Source organism: Lepidochelys kempii, chromosome 3, assembly GCF_965140265.1.
Source record: "Lepidochelys kempii isolate rLepKem1 chromosome 3, rLepKem1.hap2, whole genome shotgun sequence".
Lineage (NCBI taxonomy): Eukaryota > Metazoa > Chordata > Testudines > Cheloniidae > Lepidochelys > Lepidochelys kempii.
In genome coordinates, this window is record NC_133258.1 from 85,055,894 (window position 1) to 85,070,071 (window position 14,178).

Sequence of the window (14,178 nt, forward strand, 5' to 3'; positions counted from 1 at the left end):
AGGAAGCATATATTCCATGATCCATCACACCTGCCATGCAAAAGTAGCTCACCTATAAACAAACTCCAGCAGTAAATTAACTACTCTTGGGGTAATTCTGCACAAAAAAATTCTGCATATTTTTGTCAAAATCACACCAGTTGCAATTATTTTGGTAATTTATTTCAAAATACCTGTCAGCAAGTATATCTGAAACAATCCAGACAATCAAGATTCAGGAAATGTTGCTCAGCCGGGCTCCATCTGACAGCCGTGCACATGGTGGGGCTCCCGCTGACAGCCCCATGTGGCTGGTCCTCCTGCTGACAGCCCAAGCCCTGCCAAGTATGGAGCTGAAATTTATTATTTCTACCAGAAGAAAGCATTTTGTTAGAAATCACAGATCTGCAGGAAAAAATAGAATTCTGCAGGGAACACTAATTCTGAAATTGTGCAGTGGCACAGGGAGATCCCAAACCTTCAGTTAGTGGAAAGTGGAAATGTCTTGTGACATACTCTACAAGTAGCCTAGCTTGGATTTACCCTAAGTCTCCATTTGTAGCTTTGAGTTTGTCTATACTACCTGCCGAATCAGTGGGCAGCAATCGATCCAGCAGGGGTCAATTTATTGCATCTAGTCTAGATGCAATAAATCAAACCCCCCCCTCCCCCCAAGTCCTCTCCTGGTGACTCCTGTACTCCACCGCGGGAGGCGCAGGGGAGCGGCAGCAGTCAACTCACTGCAGCGAGGACACCACAGTGAGTAGGTCTAAGTACGTCGACTTCAGCTACATTATTCACATAGCTGAAGTTGCGTAACTTAGATCGATTTCCCTGCCCCCAGTGTAGACCAGGTGTTAGTCTCTCAGATAAAACCACTGTAGAAAACATAGATGGAAGGGTAAGATTATATTGCTACAGAAATATTTACCAAAGGTAAGGTCATGAAGTGCAACTCACTTAAATGGAAAACAGATGAAACGTCAAAAAAAGGCTGTAGAATCAAGTTTTAAAAAATTTTCTGTATGCACCTCCTATACCTCTATGATCAGCACCAATTTTGCCAAACTCTAGGAAAAAGTGTTGCCCTCTGATCCCCAAAACGGATAAACTATTACTCTTGTATTGTCCAAAAACAAGCTCTCTGTCAAGATTAATTCTAGAGCAAATTTCAGAGCTGAGTCATGATCTGTATTTAAAAGGAGGTTTTATTTTGGAAATGCTGACACAAGGTTAGCTATAGCATTGCCATCAGCGAATGCTGCTATAGTAAAACTTAAATCACACTGCCACTGAGAAAGTATAATAGGTTATTTCAGTTGTAAGCCAGCTAATTATACATGCAGTTTTAGCGTTCTAGGTAGTTAAGCCACACAGATTCTAATCTTCGTTATGGGAAACATCTTGTAATTTTATAAGTGAAGTGTGGTACAATATATAAAATTATGGCAGAGCCACTTAAATTTTTAATCCTGTTGCCAAGTCTCATGATTGTATTTTAAATCTTGTGACCTGTAATCTTTTTCTTAGACCCAGCTCCTGGATTCATGTGACTGAACAAGGAGTAATGGTCTCAAGTTGCAGTGGGGGAGGTTTAGGTTGGATATTAGGAAAAACTTTTTCACTAGGAGGGTGGTGAAACACTGGAATGCGTTACCTAGGGAGGTGGTGGAATCTCCTTCCTTAGATATTTTTAAGGTCAGGCTTGACAAAGCCCTGGCTGGGATGATTTAGTTGGGGATTGGTCCTGCTTTGAGCAGGGGGTTGGACTAGATGGCCTCCTGAGGTCCCTTCCAACCCTGATGTTCTATGACTGTGGGAATCATCTGTTATAAGGTAAGTTTCCATCCCTCGTTGTTGCAGAGAGGAACTTAATGTTGAACCGCAAAAAATTCAACATCAGAAGTCCAATAAAAACTCAGATTTATTATTTTTAAAAAATCTCATACTTTTGAGCAAACCTCATGAATTTAAAGCTTGGCTCATCCTTTTTTTAATGCTTAGTTTTAGCAATATTATCATTTTTAAAACTTCTGGTTCCCATTTGAAGTATTCACTTACATAAACAGCCTTTCTACAATATTTTTGTGATTGATTGTGATGAATTATCCTTAAATCAAGTTTGTTAAAACCCACCACGAACAATCCAATGTCTCTGCACAAGCTAATACTATGACCGGGGAATGGAGCATTCCAATTGCCTAGCTTCCTTCAGTGAACTCTATGGGGGGGGAGGGGGGACTCAACATGTCCTACCTCCTACAAAGGTTTGTGTAATTCAGAACAAGAGGAAACAATACTATCTGGAGTTGAACTGTGGGTTTTCCTATCTTTATGCTATTTAGCTGAAGCAAAGGCTTATGGTTTATTCTTTGTCTCTATGAAAAGCCTTGTCAATTAATTTAGACCAGGGGTCTCAAACACATGGCCCGCAGGCCGCATGCGGCCCACAGGGTTATTTTCTGCGGCCTGCCAGCTCCCCACAGCCCCCCCAGCGTTTACCTAGAGCGGCCCAGTGCACACTGGGGTCAGGGTAGGCTCCCTCCCTGCCCTGCCCCCGCGGCCAATGGGAGCTTCGTGGGAGGTACCTAGAGGAGTGGCCAGGGCAAAACACAGACCCCTGTGGCCTCCCCTCCCCCAGGTTCCAGCTGCTTCCCAGAGCAGCACAGGGGCAGGGCAGGCAGGCATGTTCACTTTTGTGCTATATGAATAATAAAACGTTATTTAAAAATATGTACTATTTTAAATATCAATGTTATAACATTAAAAATCCCCATTTCTGAGGGTTTTATATATGAATATTTTAACATTTTTTACATATACACTTTAATTCTAGAGGCAACATGAGATGAAAGAAGTACAGAGTTGTGAGTCAAGAACGAGTTCTTATTTTTGCTTCTTGCACACTCACTCTGAGGCATTGAATAAGTCACTTAAAAAGCTCTTCCTATTAAACTCAGACCACCAACCTGTCTTAATATCTCCATTTGTGAAATGGGAATAAAACTTACCCCTGTCAATGTTGTGAGGATTAATAAATGTTTGTACAACCCACTACTGTGGCATCTGGACACCTGTTAGCTTTTACATGAGCTCTTTAGTTCATATCACTTGCACCAAAATTGAATTTCTTGGCCTGAGGGTGTAATTTAGCTTTAAAAAAAGTCACTGAATGATTATTTAATATTTTATGTATTTTTCTTTTTAGCTATTGACCTTCCTACAATTTACTTGAATTATTCACTAACTTTTTTTTTTAAATTAAGGCATAATTTTCACAATACTGGCCAGTTATATAAGAACTATTTCTTTGCTATTCAGCAAATACAGAATTTTGCAAGGCATAGCTAAATATTCAGGTTATTGTAAGGATATTTTTTGGACCACCAAGCAGGTCCACAGGTACCTTAGAAACCTAGCAAAACAATCACTGCTTACTGTAGTATACAACACCACTGCTAATTCCTGAGTTCAGATCCAAGGAACAGGTTTATTTCCGCATAGGTACAAGGTACCATTTCCCAGTGATCAACTGAGTTATATCAGGCCAAAGGTTTGGCTGTATGTACAAAGAAGGTGTACATAAACAAAGGCAAAGACTTAAGTGCCCATACATTCTTTTATACCCAAGATGATACCATACTTTTAACACCCCTCGCCTCTGTGTTACATAATATTTTATGACCAAATATAAGATTCCACATTACACCCTAAATTATATAACTTGTTTATCTATTTATTAATAACAAAACTATCAATCTTAATATTTGACAGAGGGTTGTGGGATTTGGGGGACTTTCTTTGTTTACCCTGATATTTGTCTGGGTCATCTCTTATTGTTACTTCATTGTTGGAAGCTTGTATAACAGGATACATATTAACTCAAAAACATTGTTTTGCACTCCTTCTGAAAAAAAGTTATTCAAAGGTCTCATGAATCAAACTAAACTAGCCCTTTATTTATATTGCTTATGCACTTGCATATTTATAGTACTAGCTAATGTGACATATATATATATATATATAAAGATCCATTAAATACAACTATGCCCTTACAGTTTTACCTGACGTAAGTTCACCTAATCATTGTGCTTTGAAAAATATTAGTAAACTCCGAGCTTGCTATCAGAATTTTACTGGGCTCCTAAAAGGGGGTCAGATGGAAGGATAGTACTTTGTATTTTTTACTGATATCCAATATAATACATCAGAATAGCAACTGGTTGTGTACAAGAGATCCACAATACATCCTCTATATAACAAACATATAAAACCTGTGCCTCGGCTATTTTGACTGTTTGTAGATGTAGACACTAACAATAGATAATTAGCAAGTAAGTACGAGAACTATCATTGCTAGTTACAACAGACATAAAAACAAACCATAATTTCCATAAGGTAAATGAACAACTTGTATTTGCAGAGAGAAATTGTGACTATTAACATTTGACCCCCTGAAGCAGGGAGCTGGCTGTGGTTACTGCCTTGTGTGTGAGTGAAATGAGAGAACCAAGGCTGCTAAATCAAGATGAATGTGGGAGGTCAGTGCTAGGCTGGGAGTAGTACAGATACATAATAACAATGAACACTTTTGCCTAGAAACTGGTCAAATATCTTGAAAGTCATTCATTCCTTATGTGCACAGACTAGATCAGTAACAACTAGCTTTTTCTATCTGTATCCTTTTAAAGTGTCCTTGGAAATATGTGATACAGAGAATCAGCAAATCAGTCAACAGTATGACTGAACTGTGTCTAGCAGAGGAACCCCTCCACCCGACACGTTACGGTTTTTGTTCCCTCACACACACGTACACAATTTCTTTCAGCAGCTGAAAAATAGCCATTCAGCCAGCTACACACAAAATGAGAAACCCCTGTACATGGGGAGTATTTGCCAGAGGTAGATTCTACATACTACACAGCCCCTTTTTTCTACCAGAATGATATAAAGGGGCTGAAGCAGTATGTGGAATTTGTCCATATTCTTTTCCTCATGCTAAAACATGGATATTCTTTCATCGCTCCCCCTTTGGAACTGGTTCTTTGTTCTGAGCGAGGTATGCTCAGTACGGGACAGAAATGGGCAAGGGCAAAGGTGGCTTTATGCTACCTTTATGCTCCCTGTGTTCTGGGGCTGGTGGTTGCTAGCATCCAGCTGCCTATTAACCCAAGGTAATGTTCTGGCAGGCTGTGATAACTGGAATGTGGAGCCACTCTGACCATGCACCCGGGGGGTCATGCTCTCTATATCAGAAAGGTGCAAAATGGTGGTTGGTATAGAACTACAGAGTGAATACTCACCAGCAACCACATACCACACAACAGAATCACTAACCCAGGAACCTATCCTTGCAACAAAGCCCATTGCCAACTGTGCCCACATATCTATTCAGGGGACACCATCACGGCCTAATAACATCAGCCACACCATCAGAGGCTCGTTCACCTGCACATCTACCAATGTGATATATGCCATCATGTGCCAGCAATGCTCTTCTGCCATGTACATTGGGCAAACTGGACAGACTCTACATAAAAGAATAAATGGACACAAATCAGATGTCAAGAATTACAACATTCATCAACCAGTCGGAGAACACTTCAATCTCTCTGGTCACTCGATTTCTGATCTCAAAGTGACTATCCTTCAACAAAAAAACTTTGAAAACAGACTCCAAGAAGAGACTGCTGAATTGGAATTAATTTGAAATTGGATACAATTAACTTAAGCTTGAATAGAGACTGGGAATGGTTGATTCATTATAAAAAGTAAGCTATTTCCCCTTGTTTATTCCTTTCCCCCCCTCCCCCCGCTGTTCCTCAGATGTTCTTGTTAAACCCTGGATTTTTGCTGGAAATGGCCCACCTTGATTATTATACACATTGTAAGGAGAGTGATCGCTTTAGATAAGCTATTACCAGCAGGAGAGTAGGGTGGGGGGAGAGAAAACCTTTTGTAGTGATAAACACCCATTTTTTCATGGTCTGTGTATATAAAAACATCTTCTGTATTTTCCACAGTATGCATCCGATGAAGTGAGCTGTAGCTCACCAAAGCTTATGCTCAAATAAATTGGTTAGTCTCTAAGGTGCCACAAGTACTCCTTTTCTTTTTGCGAATACAGACTAACACGGCTGTTACTCTGAAAGTAGTAGTACAAGCTTCTGACCTGGGAACTTTCTCACAGGAGGAAATCCCAGCTGCCCAGATAAGTGGGTTTACAACCCCTTTGCACATACAGAGCAACATAAAAGGGCCATATCACAAGCAAATATTGTACCCTCTGTATCACCATCATCTTATTATCTCTGTACTGTATTTTGCTCGCTCACTCTCCCATGCCCTGTCTACATGCAAAAATTGTACTGTTTTAACTAAATTAGTTTAGAAACTATATTAATTAAATTGGTGTAGTTGCTCTGCATGGACATTTACATCAGTTTAAGAGTGCCTTATATCAATTTACCTTAAGTTGATACTTTACCAATTAAAAAAAAAAAGGTTTAGTTAAACCTGCACTACTTTTGTGTGTAGACAAGGCCTCACCCATATACAATCACCCCCTTTTCTTTCACACACACACGTTTTCCATTGCACTATCACTGTTCTTTCTCTCTCTCAGACACAGGCTATTTCTTATACCACTGCCATGTCTGCACACAAAAGTTGCACCATTTTCACTTAAATCAATTTTTAAACTAAATGTAGTTAAGTTGTTTTAGTTAAACTGGTGCACACCCCTCTGTAGACACACTTACATCTGTTTACAACTGGCTAATGCTGATTTAATTTAATGCTCTGGGGTTTGCACCACATTCAAAAAACTACACTTTCTCCCCTATTTCCCCCCCCCCCTTTCTTTCACACAAGTAGCTTCTCTCTTCACTTCTCTCTTCTCAGCCTCAGGAACAGTGATATCCCCAGCCCCACACCTCACTCTTAAACACCTTCTGACCGCCCTCCGCTCGAGCCCCAGACGCCCCCTTATGCTCCTCACACCGCACATACTCCTGCTCTCCCCATGTCGATCTCGCTCACCCAGCTCTCGCTGGGCGGGCGGCTGTTGAGGGCGGAGTCGAACAGGCCGAGGCGGTTGACAGGCAGGTGCGGTGTCCAATGGGGGCTGGGAGAGTGCGGGGCCGAGAGGCGCGTGTCCAATGGGCGCGCTCGGCGGCTAGTTCCCTGTTACCTGTGCTGGTATAAAGGCGGCTGCGTGCGCGGCGCCCCCTCGCTTACACAGTATGGCCGGCGACATTAGCTAGCGCTCGCTCTACGCTCTTCTCTGCAACAGGGGAACATACGGAATACAAGGAACCGAACCGCCTCGCCTGCCCCGCGCCCGCCCGCCCGGACTGTAACCCCCGCGCTCACGCCGCAGCCGCCGCGCACCCAGGCGGTTTCACTGTTGTTGGTTTTGTTGAAGGGTCACATAACGTTATCCCCTGGAAGGTGACTCGCGGCCGGGGACCCGGCGGCGGCGCGGCCCGTGCAGCAGCCGCCGGGGCGGCCGCCGGGCTGGGGTTAATTTCTGTGGTTGTTGGTTGCCGAGTTGTCGCGCAATGGAGGAGAACGGTGCACACTTCTTCGAAGGGACCGAGAAGCTGCTGGAGGTGTGGTTCGCCCGGGAGCAGCCCTCGCCGCAGGAGCCGCACCAGAGCAAGGGGTCCGGCGATCTCCGCACCATCCCCAGGTTGGCGCGCTGGGGGCGGGCGGAGGGGAGCCGGGCTGTCGCCGGTGGGCGCCGCGAGCCGCTTTGGGGTGCGGTTGGGCTGGGGGGAGGGGCGCGCCTGGCGCTTTCCCGGGTGAGGCTCCGGGGAGGGCGGGGAGCGTTAACCGTCCCCGGCCTGAGGCGCGGCCTGTGCGTGCCCAGGGTGCCGGCCTGACCTTGCCCGCTCCGGCCTCACGCCGAGTGTGACCTTCCCCCGCCTTCCAGGGGCCCCGGGCAGCGCCTCGCTCACAGCCCGCCCGCGGCGCGGTCCCCGCTGGCTGCAGGAGAGCGCGCCCGGGCCCGGCGAAGGTGCTAGTCAGTGACCGGGCTCTGCGCAGGAGCCATGACACCCGCCTCCACCGCGTGGAGCCCGTAAGGCCCTGCTGGCAACGTGTGGTGACGGGCCAGGGGAGCCGCGGGGGCAAGTGTCGCAGTGCTGCCCGCGGCCCCGCGCACGCGGAGGGGCCACAGCTGCAGGGGCCGCCGCCTCCTGCGCACCCTGCGGCTTGAGTCAGGGATTCGGTTAGCGCCTGGCCCTTCCCCTGATAACGAAACCCAGGAGGGAGCCGCCTTTATGGCGGGGTCCCCTGCTGCCAAGCGACCGGAGTGAGGAGAAAGGGGTGAGCTGCCCGTAGACCGGCGTGGGCTGTCACCTGTGTCCAGACCTTCCCAAGAGTGGGTATTCACTACTTTCCCCCGCCCACGGAGCCTGCAGTAGGGAAGGAGCGAGCGTGTCGTCTTTCTCTGCTGTGGAGGCAGGGCTGGGGGTTCCCTCGTGGTGGCTATCACAGCAGCCCCAACTCTCTGTAATGCCTAGAGCGGGTTCAGATAACAACCTCCCTCCCCCGCAGGAGATATTAATCTGTGGGGTTCCCCTGTCTGTGGTTGTGGCGCCGTGGGGCAGCCTGGCAGGTGATAGGGAGTAGCCCCCTCACAGTGCTGAAGTGTGGCTGGAACCACGATTACACGTGAGTTTCCTGGCTCAGCCTTCCCCTCTTCTCCGCCCCCCCCCCCCCCCCCAGTCGGGCTGCCTCTCCTATGCCATTGACAAGTTCAAGCCAATGAGGTTTGGGTCTGGGTCTGTCACCCAATGGGCATTTTAGGAATGTGCTGGCGCTTCTTCCATCCCACTCATGCGCGAGGGGGGGGGGGAGGAGAGGGCTGGGTCTCTCCTGTGCACGTGCTTCAAACTATTCTGCTTTACGTGGTAGGGACAGCTCTCTGAGCTGTGACTGCTCTGTTTTGTTAGTGCAGTATCTAAGACAAACCTGCTGGGGCACAGGTCTTTGATTAAACAGTGTTGGGCGTGACACACATGAGGTTTCTGCTACTCTAGGTTGTCTCACCAGACAGTGTTGTGTTGCCTAGGGAGGGGTGTCTGCCAAGAGTTAAACATCTGTACTCCCTTTGAGTGCTTGGACTGTAAAGGTGGTTAGCAGAAGGATCTGCCATTGAAGTGATGTGTTCAGATGCTGGAGGTCAGAAGGAAATTACAGTTGTGAATCTTTGTTGTAGATATGTATTTTTCATCACTAATTTCTAAGTATGTTTACATGCTTTTAGTACTGTAGAAAGAGCATGGAAAAAAGCTGATAAGTAGTTTACATACTGTTTAGTAGTTCAGGCAAATGGACACTTGTGAGAGAAGTAGTGCTAATGTGCACCAGGTCTCTTCATGTACCCAAGTTGTTTGTTTATATTTCAGTAGTGGCACAAAATACGTTGAGTACTGTAAACTGTCCCTGTTCTGAGGTATTTACTGTCTGAAAGGGAAAAGGGAGATACAACATACAAAGCAGAGTGGTCAGGATGATGACTGGCACACTTTAGTTCCAGGGCTTTTGTATGTAGGAAGCTATCTCCCTAACTTCCTTTTTGTCTAGTAATTATTGGCAAATTTCTTGCAGATTATTGCAGTAGAAGTAGGTCTTAATAATTTGAATCACATGAGGCATTGCAGATCAGCTCAGGAAAGGCATCCTATGTTCAGAGGGATCCACAAGTACTCCTTTTCTTTTTGCAAATACAGACTAACATGGCTGTTACTCTGAAACATGTTCACAGGGTGGTAGAACTGGTTACCGGAAGAATCGGATTGATTGTATCCAGGCTAGCATCCTATGTGGAGAAAAGCTTCCGATTTGGAAAACATACCGTCAAGCTCTTTGGAGTAGCTCATGGGTCAGAGTGCCAACCACAGGACAGCCTGTCAAGAAGCAGGGCAAAAACACCAAATTGGTTGAGAGTTCTATATTTAGGTTTCACCAAGTAACAAGTGCAAACTCAAGTACTATAACAACTGAACCATGGAGTCACAGACCCCCTGAGTACTCTGGTCTACCTGGTCTATTCTATGTCCTGTCCCTCATACTCCATTTGGGGCATGCGAAGGTACTGACTTTCAATGGGAGGTGGGCACCTAAGTGCTCTTTGTGCCTTGGAAAAGCTCATACTTAAAAAAGAACAGTAAAACTAGTTAAACCTGTGCAAGTTGTATTTAGAGAAGGTCTTGTTTGCCAAACTATAGTTCTAGAAGTATGGAGATAAAGCCCTAAAATTTACACTTCAAGAAGCTATGCACACTTATTTGTATGGTTTATTTTCTTCAATTGAATCAAATGGAGTGGGAACTTATGCTGACTTCTTCCCTTGTCTGTTCAATAGCCACCCTGCAAAAAGGTGGATTTGATTTAAATCATGATTTAAATCGCTAGTCAGAAAGACTCTGTTTAATCATGGATTTCTACATAAAAGTGCATTCTTGTTGGTTATCATCACCTTAATACATATTTTTCACTACTCAGATGTAGGCTTCATTTTTAGCAGGTACACACTATACATTTTTCAAGTGATTTATTTTGAAAATTTTTCATATTAGTTTTACAGCTATATCAGAAAATGAATGATTGTTTGGTTATTTCATGGTAATTAAAGCAGATAGTTCACCTCCCAATGACTTCATAAATATCTCCAATTCAACAGGTTAATCATTAATATTTGGAGGATTTTCTTGCCATGCTGTATTAGGAGAACATTGCCAAACAGACATATAAATTGGTCTGATTAACTAAAACCATGATGTATTCTGAATTTTTTTCCTTCAACAGCAAACATATATTTTAACAAAACAAGCATATGAATTTTTGAATTAAACAATCAAGTTTTTTTAATCAGGTTTGTTTTCATTAAAATTATTTTTAACTAAAATAGTTAAATGAAATATAAAAAAATTAAATTGACTGTCAGCCAGGTCAACGTGAAAAACTTAAAATATTGGCTTTGCAGCTAACTCAGTTGTCTTCACCTTCATTTTCCTGTTCATAATCTGGAAAAGAAAAACAAGCTTTCCTGCTCTTTCAGGTCCCAAACAATTTCTCAGTTTGGAATGAATTAGTCCAAAGGAAGAAAATATTCTCTTCCCACTGGCAGAAGACGCTATTGCTGTTAAAAGTGAGATGATCACTTCAGCAGTCTCTGAATCCAAGTGGTTAAGTGACTTCCACCAGTTCACTGGTGTGACTTTTTTTAAAACATCATCCGCAAACATATGTTTCTTGAATGGTTCTTGTTCCCAAACCTGGTCTCTTTTATGGCCTGCTGCCATTACAGGTTTTCCCTTCTAGTGAGAGAATGGTATGGTAGATTTCAAAGCAATGAAGCCTACACTCAGAAAGACTTCAAGACTTCAGGAATATGCTGCTCAAACAGTTTCACTTTTGTTTCTACTGCTTGTGCTTCCTTTCTCACATTTATCTCCGGTAGTCTTCTCCTTGTCCAGATCTATTCCGCCCCCAACAATTGTCTATTCATTGAACTTTTTGAAACTTTGCACTTTGAGAGAGGTAAGGGATTGACTACACAAATTTGCAGAGGGACAATAGGGTTGAGGTCTGTTATTTCTCACCTCTGTGTATTTATTTATTTAAAAACATTTTTGCTGTTAACAAGCATGTTATCTCTGGAGACACAAATCCACAGTTTCAGAACGGCAAAACTAAGCATCTCCGATGGTATCTTCTAGACCAGTGCTGCTCAAGCTATCTGATGTGGGGGACCGGCAAGTTTTTTTTCCAATGTGCGCGCAGACCGGCAGCCGATGGCTCACGGACTGGCACCGGTCCGCGGACCACCACTTTGAGTATTGCTGTTCTAGACTGAGCACTGAGTCCTGTTGGGTAGATAGGAAGAATAACCTAAATCTATACAGAAGCCCCTGGAACTCCATAAGATTGGGTCCCTAATCCATGAACTATTGGAACTCATTTGGAAAACTTTTCTTAAACATTACATGAATGTATTCTCTTGCTATAGAATTAGAATTTATAATCTCTGTTCCATGATGATATCTTTGTGCTATAATGCATCTTAGTTAATATGATCTTTAGATGGATTTTTCCCTCAAAATCCAATTTAAATAAAAAACTGATTTTTTTAAAAAAAATCAGTGATTTTTATCCACCCTGCTCGGCAGTCTATTTAAGTACATTCTATATTCTTTGTTTTTCTCCATAACTCTAGAGTAGTAAAGATAGGAACATAAGAATGGCCCTACTGGGTCAAACCAAAGGAGCATCTGGGCCAGTATCCTGTCTTCTGACAGTGGCCAGTGCCAGGTGCCCCAGAGGAAATGAACAGAACAGGTAATCAAGTGATCCATCCGCCAGTTGCCCATTCCCAGCTTCTGGCAAAGAGGCTGGAGACACTGTTCCTACCCGCCCTGAAATCCAGAGAAACCCAGAGATCCAGAATAATTTTTAAGAGGTTTATTTCATATCTTTCTGCAGTTAATGTTCATGCATATAACTTTGGGAAGTCATTTCTAAATATGGTTCATTGCTTTTCAAGGAATTATTCAGAGCCTATTAAAGCTCGCTTTTACTTATGAAATCATAGCTACTAACTGTATTTTGAACAGCCAGTCAATCTTCTCGCTTTTTAAAATTTAATCAAAGATTTAAGAACTTCTGTGGTTTGATTTATGGGTCTTAATTACCATGAGATTCTGAAGAAAATAAGTTAAAATCTTATGTTGAACGGTACTGCATACTGTTTTCTCCAATTGAAAATTCCTTATACTTAAGTTTGTGTTGGCATGTCCCAAATATGTAGCAATTCCTCTTTGACAAACAAGATCATGTAAAGAAGTGAAATAAAAATTTCCTCATGGAAGAAATCTATATACATAATTATACTTAATATTTAGATCACTGAGCATTTAATGGTTATTACAATTATTTCTGTTAAAGTAAATCTTCACATGTGAACTAAATTGGTGAAAGCAATACAAATTTCTGAAATGCTTATATCAGACTCTCTCTGCAAACATCTGTATTCACAAGTTAGCATTGCTCTTCTATTAAAATCATAGTTAAATATAATTTTTTGTTAATTGGAAGTAAATAACTAAAAAAACATTTCTTTATAATATGCTTACAACTAACTGTAAACTGGCCCCTTCATGCTTTGAGGGACCCTGCAAGACAAAAATAGGCAGCAGTCATAAAAGTTAAGATAACTCTGGGGCATTCAGCCCATTCTCTGCAGAAAGATCTTTTCCATTGGTGATGCTACACTTTTAAGCCTGCTTTAAAATTCTGTGGTGGTCTTCACCACTTGGTTTGAAACTAAAAGTGGAACTGTCAGATTACTGGGAGGTGTACAAAATCTTCACACGTGTATAAAGTACAATAAATACAGTTTGCTTCCTACATAACTTTGTGCTTCATCTTTAGAATTCTCACAGAGCTTTGCTAAAGATTAAGTCCATTTCCTTTAAAGAGTGCTTGAGAAAAGTTTACTTTTTTTCTCATGTCATGAATGCTGGCAGTCTGACTAGATCAGGGGTCTCAAACACGCAGCCCACCAGCTCCCCACGGCCCCCCCCCCAGCATTTACCTAGAGCGGCTCTAGCCTGCTTGCCCCGCTCTAAAATACAGCGGTTCCCAGCCAATGGGAGCTGTGGGGGGCAGTGCCTGAAGGCGTGGCCAGGGCAACACACAGACCCCTGTGGGCCCCCCCAGGTTCGGCCACTTCCTGGAGCAGCACAGGGGGCAGGGCAGCCCCAATCTCCTGCTGCACCCCACACCCGTCCTGCACCCAGATGCCCTGCTCCCCCTCCTGCACCTCAATCCCCTGTCATACCCAGCACCCCTCCTGCACCCTCTAGGGGCGGGGGGGGTGGAGTTGGGGGTGGGGATTTCGGGGAAGGGGTTGGAATGGGAGCTGGGAAGAGGTGGGGCAGGGGCAGGGCCTCATAGAAGGAGTGGGGGCGGGGCAGTGGAGCGGGGGGTCAGTGATGCGGTCCTCGGGCCAATGTACTAGTTCTCATGTGGCCCTCGTGGTCATTTGAGTTTGAGAGCACTGGACTAGGTGGAAATGTCAGTGTGGACCATATTTACCTTCGGATTGTCCACCTCTCTTCACATTCAAAATAGCACCATATCCCTGTGGTAACTACAATAACTGCATATATGGAAAAATAGTATTAG

At 43.8% G+C, this 14,178-nt stretch overlaps 1 protein-coding gene and 1 long non-coding RNA gene across 3 annotated transcripts in view; both read left to right on the forward strand.

Annotated features, from left to right (window-relative positions):
* Nucleotides 1–6,007, forward strand: part of LOC140908936 (uncharacterized) — a 34,069-nt gene extending 28,062 nt beyond the window's left edge. Inside the window, exon 4 of one of the 2 annotated variants that reach the window (XR_012158022.1) lies at nucleotides 5,375–6,007. This is a non-coding gene — a long non-coding RNA (uncharacterized lncRNA). Of the gene's footprint in view, nucleotides 1–2; nucleotides 313–5,374 lie in introns of those variants that run through there. The other variant, XR_012158021.1, reaches the window with a different exon arrangement.
* Nucleotides 6,008–7,195: 1,188 nt separating this feature from the next.
* Nucleotides 7,196–14,178, forward strand: part of AMD1 (adenosylmethionine decarboxylase 1) — a 49,771-nt gene continuing 42,788 nt past the window's right edge. Inside the window, exon 1 of the mRNA XM_073337047.1 lies at nucleotides 7,196–7,672. Within this exon, the coding sequence (XP_073193148.1) occupies nucleotides 7,542–7,672 (131 nt within the window). The 5' untranslated portion in view covers nucleotides 7,196–7,541. The remainder of the gene's footprint in view (nucleotides 7,673–14,178) is intronic.